The 16415-nt window shown below is 28.6% G+C and overlaps 1 protein-coding gene across 1 annotated transcript; it reads left to right on the top strand.

The window, feature by feature from the left end:
- Positions 1 to 4268: 4268 nt before the first annotated feature.
- Positions 4269 to 5807, top strand: LOC124915579 (acetylserotonin O-methyltransferase-like). The gene is made up of 2 exons (XM_047456329.1): positions 4269 to 5056; positions 5433 to 5807. Exons 1-2 carry the CDS (start codon positions 4295 to 4297, stop codon positions 5790 to 5792), a joined length of 1122 nt encoding a protein of 373 aa, XP_047312285.1. The 5' UTR covers positions 4269 to 4294; the 3' UTR covers positions 5793 to 5807.
- The last annotated feature ends 10608 nt before the right edge of the window (positions 5808 to 16415 follow it).

Here is a 16415-nt window from a genome sequence, read left to right as displayed (position 1 = left end):
TTAAGACCATGGTTTTGTGCACATGTAAGTGTCTTCTTTGAATAGTCATAGTGGCCCATAGTTGCAAGATGTACCTTGTGGACATAGTCTTTTAAGGCCATGGTTATTTAAATGCATTGTAGCAATTTCACATGCAATAATACTGCATGTACTAATACTTTTGACAGTATGTGTCACGTTCCAAAATTAGCTTTTCTAGACCGAGGAATCTACGGCCCTGACAGAGATCTAGGACCGTGGATGATGGCACCCAGGACCGAGTGGTCCGACCGATGATTCCGCAAACAAGGAATTATCTGGCAAGTACTCTTTTCTACTGATTTATAAACCCACACAGTGCTATTTATTCATGTATTTATATAAACGATGCATATGGTTTTCAAAGCATGTTTTCATTGCAAGTCCATGGTTTTCTAAAGAATGAAGTTTTAAGTTAAGGGTTATGGAATCTAAGAGATAATCATGAAGGAATTGACGGATACGGGAGGATGGCTACCAGGATGAGCTCTAGTGGTCTGATGCTCCCAAAATATGGCTGGTGGAATTGACGAATGGATGCCTACCTTGGAGGATCAGCTCTCCGGACTAAGGGTCCCAAATATGTCTCAAGTATGCAACTATACATGATTGACTGATGAGATACCCTTAAAAAGACTCATGAATGCAATGCCTAATGAATGTCTTCTATTAAATACTTGTTGGGTCCCTAGACTCACTATGCTTGTGTGGTGTAGGAATCCAGCCAACGGATTTTATGACAGGTGAAAGAAGATTTGGAGTGGAGCATAGTACCGGAGATGTGTGTGGGAGGAGGAACCAAGACCGTAGAACCAACTTTTATATCAACCTTTTCAATGATCATGTCAAATAGGCACCCTAGAGCTTCCGCATTTATGTTCGAAATCACGTTAATTTAGGTGCATGAAAGTAGGAAAGTAGAGCGTAACAGTATGAGTATTGATTTTATTATAGGATCATTTTAATCTATTTATTTAATTTGGTTTTTGTTTGAAAACTTATGTGGAGCTAGAGCTAGATCGAGTTGAGTCTACTGAGAAACCGAGAAATGACGTTTTGATACGTTGTTAAATTTGATATGAATAAGTGTAATTCAAAACTGACTTTTAATTTATAAATTTATAAGTTTGGTTGATATGTATATTAATTTTATATTAATTATATTATTTATAACAATACAATACAACTTTTAAAAATTAAATTTTATGAAAATAAAAATAGGTCAATCTAGTTAAAATGAAAAAGAATCTATACATTTTTTTTTTATAATTCATTATAATAAAAACCTTTCGAAACAAACATAAAAAAAACCGTAATTATTCACATAGAAAGAGAAGCCCCCATAAAAAGTAAGTACTTCCTTTTCTATCCACCATTCTTTCATAATAGGGTGAGTTTCAACTAAGTTAGTTTCAAGTTAGTTGGGCTCTTTAACTAACTTATTTTATTTAATCATTTCTAAAATAATCTATTTTATTATTTAAATTTTTTTTATTTATTTATTTATTACATTTAAATTCATTATATATATATATAAATTATTAGTTTTTATAAATTTAATATATTTAAATTATTATTTTGTACATATAATAACATTTTTTAAGATGTGGAAGTATAATTTTTATCCCATACCTAACAAATCATATTTGACGTTCCTAATAGCACATGATTGAGAGAAATATGGTAATCTTGTTACCAATGAAAATTTGAGAAAGAAAAAAACTTACGAGATCAAAGCCAACGTATTCAAACTGAAATGGATAACTTACCAAGAACAATCATTTGTGAGAGGTGTGATCAAGAAGGTCATATGAGACATAACCACGATGTCTTGAGAAAAATCGTCAATAATCTAGAGAAATGATGATTGTAATCATTTTATGAATGGTTAATTATTATATTATTATGGTTAAAATATTTTAAATTTATTATTATTTATCAATTATTTATTAGAATGTTAAAAGGAATATTTATTATATTATATAAATAATAATTGAAATATAAATAAATATATATTAAAATAAAGATAATTAAATATATAAAAAATAATAATTTAAATATATATATATATATATATATATAATGAATTTAAATGTAATAAATAAATAAATAAAAAAAAACTGAGTGAATAATAAATTAGGTTAGTTTGGGAATGATTGAACACGTATTTATGATTTCATAGTTATAATGATAAGACTATGGGTGTTTATTATTATTACCATTTTTTTTATTGGTTTTAGAGTGCTTTTTTAACCGAAAAGATTAGGACGAGGCAAGCTAGACAGCCCCATAGCCCACCTTCTTCACGTGTCCTTCAAAATAAATTAAAAAAATAAATTAAAAAATTGTTTAAGATTTAAACTCATGACTTTAATAATAATATTAAATTATTTAACTGATTAGATTAATTTTTATTAATTTTAATATAAATTATTATATATTTTTAATAAGATAAAAGTTAAATAAAAAAATAATATTTATAGAAAGTTTTAATCGCGGATAAAATATTTTCCGTAGTTAAAGCATATTAACGACGGTAAAATATCTGCCGTCAATCGCTGTTAAAAAAAATTAATCAATAAAGGCAGAAAAATACCGCACTTAATAATTTATAATGACGATTTATTAAATTGTTGTTAATAGCCACTAATTGTGGTTTTAAAAAACCGCAGTTAAAAATATATTTGTTAATAAGGAAAATAAACTTACAATACTTAACCATCTTTAACTGTAGTTACTTTACCACCATTATTAAACAACATTTTTTGAGCGATGAAACTTTTAACTACAACCATTAAGTGCGGTAAAATTAATGTAATAAATAGTCTATAGTTTTATAAACTGTATTTAGAGACTATTAACTGCGAACCTACGGTAACTTTACCGTCCTTAGTTAATAGTCTTTAACTGCGATTTATAAAACTACCGTTATTGACTATTATGTACGACATTTTTACCGCCTTTACTATTCAATATGATTTTAATGAAATTACTTTAAAATGCGGTGAAATTATAACAGTTAATAGTCGTATATAAATAATAAAATTTTCTACAACAATAAACTAGAAAATGACCAATAAAACTTATATTTAAATTATTTATACTATATATATAACTTACACAAAATAATATATATTACAATTTTCTTAATACATTATGTAAAATATAATTACATCAAAATATTATTGCAATAAATTTTGATTATATTTAAATATAATATAATAGAAGGTGTTTATTAACATAATCAAATAAAATAAATTATCATTCATAAGATTTATAACAATTTCTTTTCCTTCTTTATGCATTTTTACAGATTGTTTCATGCTGGTCGGATTTGGGAGATACAAATCCTAACAGATTTCATTCGTTTTAAAGATTTTAATATAGGATTTCTTGACTACCTTGTCATTCTCTTATTTGGGAGTGGTCACAGTCTTCTTTTGCTTTTCCTCGTCATCTTTTTCCGGCTGCTCGTACATGACCTCAATGGTGTTCATGTTTCCATTCCGACATCTTAGCTCGAATTTTTCCGGTTTTGTACTCGTTAAGTCAATCTCAATACAAATGCGAGCAAACGTGACCCGTTCAAATGAGTTAAAGTCGGGATCGAGCTTAAACTGGGGAGGGATTAAGAACTTATACAAAAAAAAAATTAATATATGATAATAATTACTTTTCTTAATGTAAAGTTAAATATTTAATAAAATTAACTTCAACTTAAAAATGTATTTACTAACATTACATTTGATTAATAAATTTCTTAATTTTATATTGATATTACTATTTTATTTAATTGACTCAATATTTAAAAAACAGGATATCAATTTATTTTAAGTCAATTAAATGACTGCAAATAATAAGAATAGTTTGGATTTATGAAAACTAATAACAACAATAAAGTTGATTTAAACCCTAAAGCTCTAATTTAAGAATTTGGATCCTAATAGATTTATCAGGTGTCTCTCTAAATATTTATTCTTTAATTCTATAATCTTAATACTTTATGTCGATAAATTGAAATTATATTTAATTACGGAAATATACGTAAATCTTCAAATGAAGAACGATTCATGGTTCATTAAGTCGTTAATTCTTCGTTGTTTTTCGGATCTTCTCTCGATCTTGGATCTCCATATTAAAATCCATAACAGTTAGTTAATTTTGAGCAACATAATTAAAATTAATGTAAAACTTAGTATGCAATACCAATAATGATCCACTATAAATATACATGTCTATCGAAAGAGAAAACACAAATTCATAGAAAGAAAGAGAGATGGCTAAGAGAAATGAGGAAGAAGCTAATGCCCAAGTTAACATATGGAATTATGTATTCGGCTTCGCAGACATGGCAGTAATTCGTTGCGCCATTGATCTTGACATACCCGACATCCTTGAAAACCATGTGGCCGATAGCCCCATGACTCTCTCCGATCTATCCTCAGCCGTCGGATGTCCCCCTTCCACCCTCCACCGCATCATGCGATATTTAGTCAATCGTCGCATCTTTCGCGAAGAGCCCATAGAAATTGATGGCTCCAAATCAAAGGGTTATGTCCCAACTCCTATTTCTCGTCTCCTCGTGAGAAACCATAACAAAAGCATGGCCTCATTCATTCGGTTGCAGAGCAGCCCTTTTATGTTGGCACCCTGGTTGGGACTAAGCAAAAGTGTCCTAACTGACTGCAAATCCCACGCGTTTGAAGTATCCAACGGCAAGGATGTATGGAGCTATACTGAGGCAAATGCAGACCGTATCAAGATGATCAACGATGCAATGGCGTGTGATGCCAGGCTGACGGTGCCAGCTATTATTCGAGGATGTCCGGAGGTTTTCCAAGGATTGGAGTCGGTTGTGGATGTCGGTGGAGGGAATGGCACGACGATGAATTTGCTGGTGGAGGCTTTTCCGTGGATTCGTGGCATTAATTTTGATCTTCCACATGTTGTTTCCGTCGCAAAAGAATGTGTTGGTGTTGAACATGTTGGCGGGGACATGTTCAAAATGATTCCAAAAGCTGATGCAATTTTCATGAAGGTGAACAAAATATTAATAATCATCGTCACAATCAATCATAGTCAATTTTGAAAAAACTAATTTTATTTATGTTGGTATAAAAAGTATGAATAAATTAGATGTAACATCTTAAAGTAAATGTCAAGGAAAAAAGTAATTTTATTTTGTACAAACCCTTAGATAATGCTACAATTTTTTTTATCACACTTTTTTAACAAATAGAATTATTTTAATTATTTTGACAAAATGTAAAATCGCTACCGAAACGAGCCCATCTTCACTAATATGGTAGTTGGTATGCCATCAATTTCTACATACATTATTTTCCATCATTAAAAGTTTCAATTATTACTTGTGTTAAATTTTAAGCCATCAATTTCCATTGCCTATCTTCTAGTGGACTCTGCATGACTGGGGAGATGAAGATTGCATCAAGATCTTGAAGAATTGTAAAGATGCTCTTCCGAAAGGCAAAGGAAAGGTGATAATAGTTGAGGCGTTACTTAAAGAAGACGGAGTCGGAGTCGAGGAAGCGGAAGAGAAGGTGAAGGAAGAAGACGATCTTGAGTATGTGAGGCTCATGTTGGATATGGTGATGATGGCTCATACTGAAACCGGAAAAGAAAGGACACTAAAACAATGGGAAGATGTTCTCAACAAAGCTGGCTTTTCTCGATACACTGTTCATTGCATTCCAGCCGTTCAATCTGATCGTTGCTTATGCTTGATCGATCCTAGATTTAATAAAAATAAATAAAGATATTTCTTTATTAATAAATTTTGGAATGTTGGAATGTTGGAATGCTAATAAAGTTGTAATCTCTATATTTTATATATTTCCTATTAATGTCAATAATGTTGGTTTCATTAACTTATATATCATATTTTGTAATTAAAATAAGGTAGAGATGAATTGTCCAACCCTAAAACCAATAATCTAATTTTCTTAAATTATTATATTCTAATAAATTTAATTATATTATGAAAACAGTGATTATATTCCATATATATATAATAATACTTAAAGTCAATCAACACCACGTTAATATATGTCATCCGGTATATAATTCATGTTAGATATTTTTTTCCTCTTTCCTACTCTATTTCTTAATTAAATTTTGTTTTCCATTGCTATATATAAATATAAAGTTAAAATGGAATCATTTCGGTAGGTTTGTTCTTGCTTTCAAATTTAAAATTAAAATAACAGTATATAGGTTTAAATCATTTATTTTTTTATTTAACATTATAAAAGTATAACTAATTTGCACAAAGTTGCTCAAACATAATTATTTAAAGTTTTTAAATGTCAAGAATTGATAACTCTTAATCTCAAATTACTACATTGTCTTCTCATTATCTTTAATTTGTCAAATTAAGGGAAATAACAAACATTCTAAGTTTGATAACAAGTTATAAATATATTTGGTATGATTTCGACAATAACGACGATATTTTCCCGTCAATAAATATCGTCGTTATTGATAGTTGTCAATCACTAAAAGGTTATATTGACAGTAAACTTGATTTACTTTGTTGGTTTACCTTGTTTGATTGTATTATTATAATGCTAATCCGGATAGATTTTGTGAAAACATTTTAACACGAGTAAATTTCAATACACAAAATAATAAAATTATTTTAACAATCATAAGTGATATATATATATATATAATAAATAAATATAAAACTATAAGTTTGGTGCATTTATAACTAAAAAAAATTGTTTATATCTTGAATTAATATTAATATAGATAATTTTTTTTAGATGATATAGGGTAATGAAATATATTTATATATACAAAATAATAAAATTATTTTAACAATCATAAGTGGTATATCGGTTTAAATGTTTACATTTCATGCTTAAGAACAATGTTCGAATCCCAAAACATGCAAACTTATATTTTCAAGATTGTATTTTTGACTATAATATATGGTGGTGCAACTTGTACACAAATGATAGACATCTCAAAGTGTGAGGTCGGAATTAGTGGTTGGTTTGACGAGCATTTGAAAGTTTGAGATCACGAGATGGAGGTCGGGTGTTGGGTGGTTTGTTAGTGTGAGGTCGGAATTAGGGTTTGGTATGACGAGCATTTGAAAGCGTGAGGTCACGAGATGGAGGTCGGGTGATGGGTGGTTTGTCGAGTGTGAGGTCGGGAATTAGTGGTTGTTTTGACGTTGGATAAGAGGTCTGTGATCAATTGAGATTGGTTGTTGATTTGTTGAAGTGAGAGTAAAAGAGAGAGGTTGACTAAGATTGATGAGTAGTTTATCGAGGGATAGAGGCATATGAAAAAGTGTAAGTCACAAGATTAGGATTAGTAGGTGGTTTGCCGAGGGGATACAGAGACATATGAAAAAGTGTGAGTCACAAGATAAAGGTCAATTGGAGGGTTAATGGTTGAGTATGACGAGCATTTCAAAATGTGAGGTCACGAGATGGAGGTCGGGTGATGGGTGGTTTATCGAGTGTGAGGTCGGGAATTAGTGGTTGGTTTGACGTTGGATAATAGGTCTATGATTAATTGAGATTGGTTGTTGATTTGTTGAAGTGAGAGTAAAAGAGAGCGGTTGACTAAGATTGATGATTGATTTTTCGAGGGATAAAGGCATATGAAAATGTGTGAGTCGTAAGATTAGGGTTAGTGGGCGGTTTACCGAAAGGATAAAGAGACATATGAAAAAGTGTGAGTCACAAGGTGAGGGTCAATTAGAGGGTTAATGGTTGAGTTTGACGAGATATAAAATGTGTGTCATCAATTAAGATCGACTAAAATTGGTGGGTGATTTGCCGAGGAAATAAAAAATATATATGAAAAAGTGTGAGTCACAAGATTAAAGTTAATTGAAGGGTTAAGTGGGTGCCGAATGGATAAAATATATATTAATATTAAGTTTAAAATTAAACTTAATTCTTACTCACTACAACTAATTTAAAATTAATTAAATTTGAATAATATAAATTTTATCTAATATATTTAAATAAATAATATTTTATATTTATTCTTATTCGTACAAATATACGAGATTTATACTCATTAACATTTATATGCATACAAATACAAATTTGAGTATTTTTTTTTTATCTCACCCAATTCCATCATCTTTCTATTTTATTTTTATTTACAACATAATATATTCAATCTTATTCACATTATTTACGTTTATATAGCTTAGTAGTTAATATGCTTTTTGTTAAAATAAATATCTTTTCTAATATACAAATCAACCTAAAGTCTTTCAATTCAATACATTCAAATATCAATTTATTATCATGTAAGCAATTGGGTTTGTAAATTTACACTATAATTAAATAGATATAACAGATTTAGTGTAATGTTTAAATTGTAAGAACTTTTTTTGTTTTACAAATAAAAAATGTAGTTCACACAAACTCTCTAGGCCTAGCTCACATAATTTCGTATGAAAATAATAATAGAAATCTCTCTTAGCTATATCATATATATCATTTTCTTTTTTCTTTTTTTATTAAAATTTAGATAATTTTAATAGTTAAAGCTTACCTTATCTAATAGGAACCGAATATTGGTAAATATCCTCCAAAATCTATTATGCTAACAAATGCGTCGTCAAAATGATTGTATATATTTTGCTATGTCATCAACATATATATTTATTTCAGAAACGTCTTAATCAAAGTCCAAATAAAGAACTTTCTTAACTATTAAGAACTTTCAAATTTAATCATCAGAATTGGTATAATGTCATGTTCTTCAATTAAGAGTAAGGTATAGTGTTTAAATCAGAATTAATTCAAATTAATTTTAGGCATGACTTTACCAATAAATAAATTATGTAACGAATTCTCAAGTGCTGACGTTCACAACAAATGTCATAATACATCTCAACTATGTATAAGACTTATCATCGTGCCAACATTTGTGCACATGTAAGTGTCTTCTTTGAATAGTTATAGTGGCCCATAGTTGTAAGATGTACCTTGTGGACATAGTCTTTTAAGGCCATGGTTTTGTGCACATGTAAGTGTCTTCTTTGAATAGTCATAGTGGCCTATAGTTGCCAGATGTACCTTGTGGACATAGTCTTTTAAGGCCATGGTTATTTAAATGCATTGTAACAACTTCACATGCAATAATACTGCATGTACTAATACTTTTGACAGTATGTGTCACGTTTCAAAATGAGCTTTTCTAGACTGAGGAATCTACGGCCCTGACAGAGATCTAGGACCGTGGATGATGGAACCCAAGACCGGGTGGTCCGACCGATGATTCCGCAAACAAGGAATTATCTGGCAAGTACTCTTTTCTACTGATTTATAAACCCACACAGTGCTATTTATTCATGTATTAATATAAACGATGCATATGGTTTTCAAAGCATGTTTTCATTGCAAGTCCATGGTTTTCTAAAGAATGAAGTTTTAAGTTAAGGGTTATGGAATCTAAGAGATAATCATGAACGAATTGACGGATACGGGAGGATGGCTACCAGGATGAGCTCTAGTGGTCTGATGCTCCCAAAATATGGCTGGTGGAATATACGTATGGATGCCTACCTTGGAGGATCAGCTCTCCGGGCTAAGGGTCCCAAATATGGCTCAAGTATGCAACTATACATGATTGACTGATGAGATACCCTTAAAAACACTCATGGATGCAATGCCTAATGAATGTCTTCAATTAAATACTTGTTGGGTCCCTAGACTCACTATGTTTGTGTAGTGTAGGAATCCAGCCAACGAATTTTATGACAGGTGAAGTAAGATTTGGAGTGGAGCATTTTTCCGGAGATGTGTGTGGGAGGAGGGACCAAGACTGTAGGACCGACTTTTATATCAACCTTTTCAATGATCGTGTCAAATAGGCACCCTAGTGCTTTCGCATTTATGTTCGAAATCACGTTGATTTAAGGGCATGAAAGTAGGGCGTAACAGTATGAGTATTAATTTTATTATAGGATCATTTTAATCTGTTTATTTAATTTGGTTTTTGTTTGAAAACATATGTGGGTCTGAAGCTAGAGCTAGATCGAGTTGAGTCTACTGAGAAACCGAGAAATGACTTTTCGATACGTTGTTAAATTCGATATGAATAAGTGTAATTGAAAACTGATTTTTAATTTATAAATCTCTAAATTTGGTTGATATGTATATTAATTTTATATTTATTATATTATTTATAACAATACAATACAACTTTTAAAAATTAAATTTTATGAAAATAAAAATAGGTCAATCTAGTTAAAATGAAAAAGAATCTTTACAATTTTTATTTATAATTCATTATAATAAAATTTCATTCAATTTTTTAAAATATATTATTATTTTTATAAATATTTTAAGAGACATTTAATTGTTATTCTCAATCAAGAGAGTGTATTATGTAGTTGAAAGTAATTTTTTTTATATGAAACTAAATAATTTGTTATATAATTTAGTTTAGTAAACTTATTATCAAAAGTCAATTATATATATTTTTATCTTAGATAAAATAAGGTCTTTATATACACAATAAATATTTAATAATTTTTTTTAATAATAATAATAATACTTTATTATAAATTAAATATCAAGAACAACTTTTAACCAATATAAATTTATGGTTTATGTTTTATTATTAAAATATGATCTAAAAAATCAATATTTATATATTTAAAAAATATAATGATTAAAAAATAAAAAATATTAAATATAATGATTTGCTTTATTAAATTGAATATTAATTAACATTATAATACTTAGATTATAATATAAAGTAAAAATTCATTTCAATAATTAAATCTTAATTAAACAAAAACAAACATAAAAATAAACTCAAAATCAAACCAACTCCTAAAACTAATAAAAACCTTTCCAAACAAACATAAAAAAAACCTTAATTATTCACATAGAAAGAGAAGCCGGAGTCGGTCCCAGCCACCCATCAATAAGTTAAGGTTACACAAGTTTTAAATATTAAAAATAAAACATAGGATAATAAAAAAAAATCTATAACAACATATTTTAATACACCAAAATTATGAGTTTCTGAGACATACATAAAAAAAAAGCAACTGACAATCAAAGTGGGCGACCAACATCTAATTTATGTTGACGAAACATTTTAGATATGTTATTTTAGTAAAATATAATAATTTTGTTTTATTGTATGATATTTTATCATACACTTTTTATACTTATAATATATCATGAATTTCAATTATTTAATTTATTTATTTTACGTTTATACAATCATTAAAAATACAATTAGGGGTGGGTCGGTACAGTATACCTTAATATTTTATCTATCTTATAGTTTACTTTAATTTCCATATAAAAAAAATTCATACATTTATCTTACTTTGATTTCGGTATACCTTAACTTCGGTATACCTTAATTTCGGTATACAAAAAATGCATACATTTACTTACCTTGATTTCAGTATAACATAATTTCGGTACGGTATTAATATTATACCTTTAATATCTAAAAAACATATTAATTTTAAAAAATAAATCTCATCGGTAAGGTAGTGATTACATATATTAAATAATATCTTAATATAATTATATTTTGATATTATTAAAAAATTATATTTTTATAATTAAATTAATATTAAATTTATTGAATTTATTTCTTTATAAGTATTATATATATATATATATATATATATATATATATTTTATATATTTTAATTTATAAATCATATTTCGGTATTTCGGTATTAGGGTATACTAAAATTTTAAAAATCTCATACCTTTACCGTAACAATAATTTTGGTATCGGTACTATACCATACATTTTTTCTGTATAAATTAAAAATCGATATTTTCGATACATTATGGTACGTTATTTTCGATATATCTATAATATTAATAATTTTCCCACCGCTAAATAGAATTGCATATACATAATTAAATGAAAATAATAATTAAACAACTTTTTATCAAGTGGCATTTGAAAATAGATATATCCAACAATAATGATACAGTTAATTATGGTGTTTGTTGCCATCAATTTTATTTTATTATAATATGTGTTGGTGACTATAAAAAGAACACGTATATATGAGTTCATAGTTATAATGATAAGACTATAGGTGTTTATTACCAATTTTTTTTACTGGTTTTGGAGTGCTTTATAGCCCACCTACTCGAGTCCTTCAAAATAAATTAAAAATTTGTTTTAAGATTTAAACTCATGACTTTAATAATAATAATAAATTATTTAACTCGACTAGATTAATTTTTATTAATTTTATATAAATAAATATATATTTTTTATTAAGATAAAAGTTAAATAAAAAAGTAAAAAAATAATATTTAAAAGAAATTTTAACAGCGGTTAAAAAATATTTTTCGTAGTTAAAATATATTAACGACGGTAAAATAATTGCAGTCAACCGCCCGTTAAAAAAATTTAATCAATAAAGGCAGAAAAATACTGCACTTCATAATCTATAACGACAGTTTATTAAATCGCAATTAATAGCCTCTAACTGCGGTTTTAAAAACCGCATTTAAAGATATGTTTGTTAATAAAGACAATAAACTTCTTGTAGTTAATAGTCTCTAACTACATATACTTTACCACCCTTATTAAGCAATATTTTTTTAACGCTGAAACTTTTAACTACAACTAATAAATGCGATAAAATTATCGTAGTAAGTAGTTTATAATTGTAGTTTTATAAACCGTAGTTAAAGACTATTAACTGCGAACCTGCGGTAATTTTATCATCCTTAGTTAATAGTCTTTAACTGCGATTTATACAACCACTATTATAAACTATTAACTACGGAATTTTTATCGCCTTTATTACTCAATATGATTTTAATGGAATTACTTTTAACTGCGATAAAATTATCGCAAATTTTATCGCAGTTAATAGTAGTATATAAATGATAAAATTCTCTATAACAATAATCTAGAAAATGAGCAATAAAACTTATATTTATGAAAAAAAATCATTCAAAAAATTATTTGTACTATATATTTAAATAACACACAATAATTTATATTACATATTTCTTAATACATTATGTAAAATATAATTACATCAGAATATTATTTCAATAAAATTTTATTATATTTAAATATAAAATTATAAAAAGGTGTTTATTAACCTAATCAATCAAAATAAATTATCATTCACAATATTTATAACAATTTCTCTTCCTTCTTCAAAATCTAAAAAACATATAATTTATAAACTAGCATTTAGCCCGTGCATTTGCACGAGTAATAATATAAAAACCGTGAAAAAAATTACGGATAACATTTTTTATTTTATTTTTAACCGTTTTAAGTTTATGGGTGAGTCAACCCACAATCCGACCCAATTATCCATTTACTCAACATCATTATATATTAGTTAGTTAAAAAGTTGAACTTATATTAATATTAAAACGTCCCGCGTTTATCAAATTTGGTGTTAAATTTAAAATATAAAGTCTTAATAGCCTAGTTGGTTAAAGAGTTATACTTGTTTTGTTAGGTTGCAAGTTCGAAACATACCTCTAGCATTTTTAATTTTATTTTTAACCGTTTTAAATTTAAAAACGGGTCAACCCACAATCCGACCCAAGTATCCAAATTAACCACAGCTCTCGACCCGGTAATCCGAACACTTTAAAAATTAAGCATCATTATATATATATAGATTAGCAACAAATTATAATTTAAATAACTTTTATAAAAAATAATAATTAAAGAATATTATCTAAGACAATACAACCATAGTAATAATTAAAACAATTAGAACCTATATGTTTTTTTCTAATAAATATAACCATTTAATAAACACAATCAATCTAAATAAATTCACAACCAAATAATATCAAATCTATATATATATTATGCTTAATTTTTAAAGTGTCCGGATTGTCGGGTCGAGTGTTATGGTTAATTTGGATATATGTGAGAGTAAATGGATACTTGGGTCGGATTGTGGGTTGACCCGTCCATAAACTTAAAACGGTTAAAAATAAAATTAAAAATACTATAGATATGGTTCGAACTTATAACCTAACAAAACAAGTACAATCTTTTAACCAACTAGGCTAATAACACTTTATATTTTAAATTCAACCCAAAATTTGATAAACACGTGACATTTTAACAATATAAGTTCAACTTTTTAACTAACTAACTAACTAATATATATATATATATATATATATATATATATATATATATATATATATAATGATGCTTAATTTTTAAAGTGTCCGGATTGCCTGGTCGGGAGCTGTGGTTAATTTGGATATATGTGAGAGTAAATGGATACTTGGGTCGGATTGTGGGTTGACCCGCCCATAAACTCAAAACGGTTAAAAATAAAATTAAAAATGCTATAGGTATGGTTCGAACTTGCAACCTAACAAAACAAGTACAAGATATATGTTAGAGTAAATTGATACTTGGGTCGGATTACGGGTTGACCCGCCCATAAATTTTTTAACGTAATATTCTTTTCACGGTTTTTTATATTATTACTCGTGCAAATGCACGGGATACATGCTAGTTTCAAATAATAAACATAATTTTTAAGTTTATATACATTATAAATATTCAAAAATATTACATCATAAAATAAACATCATTTTAAACTTGAGTTTTTGAGGCAGCTTTGGAGATTTCTAGTGGGAATTTTTCGGTGATTTTCCGACGAAATTTTCCAGCGATGAATTCTTGAAATTCTTCTTTAAGAACGTGCACATCATTCTACTCAGCAATAATAACAAATCAGAAACACAATCGCATCATTGTAAAAGTAAGAAACGTCATTTGTCGATTGAAACGCGATCGGCACGGTTGGCACAACATAATCGACGTCACGATCAGCACGATTGACACAACATAATCGATGACACGATCAGTACGAACGACACGATCAACACGATCGGCACGAACGACACGATTTGTGAAGTAAGTGCCGATACCCTAAATCTCCCAGAATTTTGTTGGTAGCTTTTCTGGATGCTTATTCCTGATTGCGAGCGTCGATGTGTTCTTTAATCTTTGTTGTTTTTGGAAGATTCCTTTCTAAACGATTTTGTCACTAAATCGTTAGGGTTTCTGAATTGCCATATTTCTGCAGTTACTCTACTTTATTATTTTGTTCTGCTCTTTAACTATGGGAAAAAAAGTAATAAAGTAAAGGAAGTCAAAGAGTTTGTTATGGAAGGTGTCAAGGTGATTGTTGAAGAAGTCATTCAAGAAAAACAGGACAAAAGCAAAGGAAAATAAAATGTTGTGAAAAATTCTAAAGACAATAATGCAGGAAAGTTGGGGAAGGAGGTTTTTGAAGAGAATAATGCAAGAAAGCAAGGAAAGAAGGAAGAAGTCTGGAAGGTTGACTACAATGAGAGAGTCAATCTGATTGGCCTCAAAAACCAGATCACCAAGCTTCTGATGCATTCTAAAAAAGGAGAGATTGTTCTTAATAAGGAGAAAGTTCAGCGTATAACAATTCAACTCAATATTCATTATCTTCGGGACTAGAATTTGCTAAAGAAGGAAAAATATGAAGAGATAATAAACTAGTTAGTGTATATAATGAAGGAGCTGATGAAGACCCTTAAATCGAAGACCTATACTATCAGTAGCAACTCTACCTGGAAAGTAAATGAGGTATGGATTAAAAATGCAGAAAATAAAGCTGAAAACCATGCCTACAAAGGGAAAATCTTCTTGGGGGATGTTACAACAAAAGTGGAGGTACTTAATTCTACTTTTGAATTTAAACTTCCTAATGAAGTAGAAGAAAAATGCATAAAGGAATGGGAAAATGTGGTGGTAGAGAATTATATTGGAAAAACATAGTATCATTCCCAATCACTAAAGAAGCTTTAATAAAACAATGGAAGGAAAATGGGCTGGAGAAGATCTCTATTTTCTTAAATTCAAGAATAGGTCGAATTTGGATAAAATTCTGGAACATGGGCATACATATATTGGATCAAAGTGCATGATGTTGGAAAGATGGTATGAAGATTTGAACCTATTAAATAAACCTAAAAAGACAACACAAATATGGTTCAAGCTTTAGAATATCTCTGCACACATGTACAAAACATAAGCCATTAGTCATTTTGCAAGGTTATTGGGAAAACCATTATACATGGACCCAATAACAGAAGGAGGAGTGCATCTATCTTTTTCTAGAATTAGCATAGAGGTGAATCCTCGTAGCACATTGCTGAATAATATGACAATGGTCGACAGGAAAGGAAAATCTAATGTCATGGGAATCACTTATGAGTGGAGACCGGACAGGCGTGCATTCTGCAATACTTTTTAACATGCTAGTACGAAATGTGCTCAAGTTATGAAAGATGAGCAGAAGATACTGAAAGGCTAAGAAGCAAAAAATCAAAAAGAAAATAAATAGGGGAGTCTAAAAGTAA

This window comes from Impatiens glandulifera, chromosome 9 (genome assembly GCF_907164915.1).
Source record: "Impatiens glandulifera chromosome 9, dImpGla2.1, whole genome shotgun sequence".
NCBI classification, from domain to species: Eukaryota; Viridiplantae; Streptophyta; class Magnoliopsida; order Ericales; family Balsaminaceae; genus Impatiens; species Impatiens glandulifera.
This window is presented reverse-complemented; position numbering and strand designations above follow the sequence as displayed.

What these genes read in the sequence shown, in the direction of transcription:
- LOC124915579 (XM_047456329.1), top strand. Translation starts at nt 4,295, where the DNA reads ATGGCTAAGAGAAATGAGGAAGAAGCTAATGCCCAAGTTAACATATGG. An exon ending in CTGATGCAATTTTCATGAAG is followed by an intron (nt 5,057 to 5,432) that starts GTGAACAAAATA and finishes CCTATCTTCTAG; the next exon opens with TGGACTCTGCATGACTGGGG.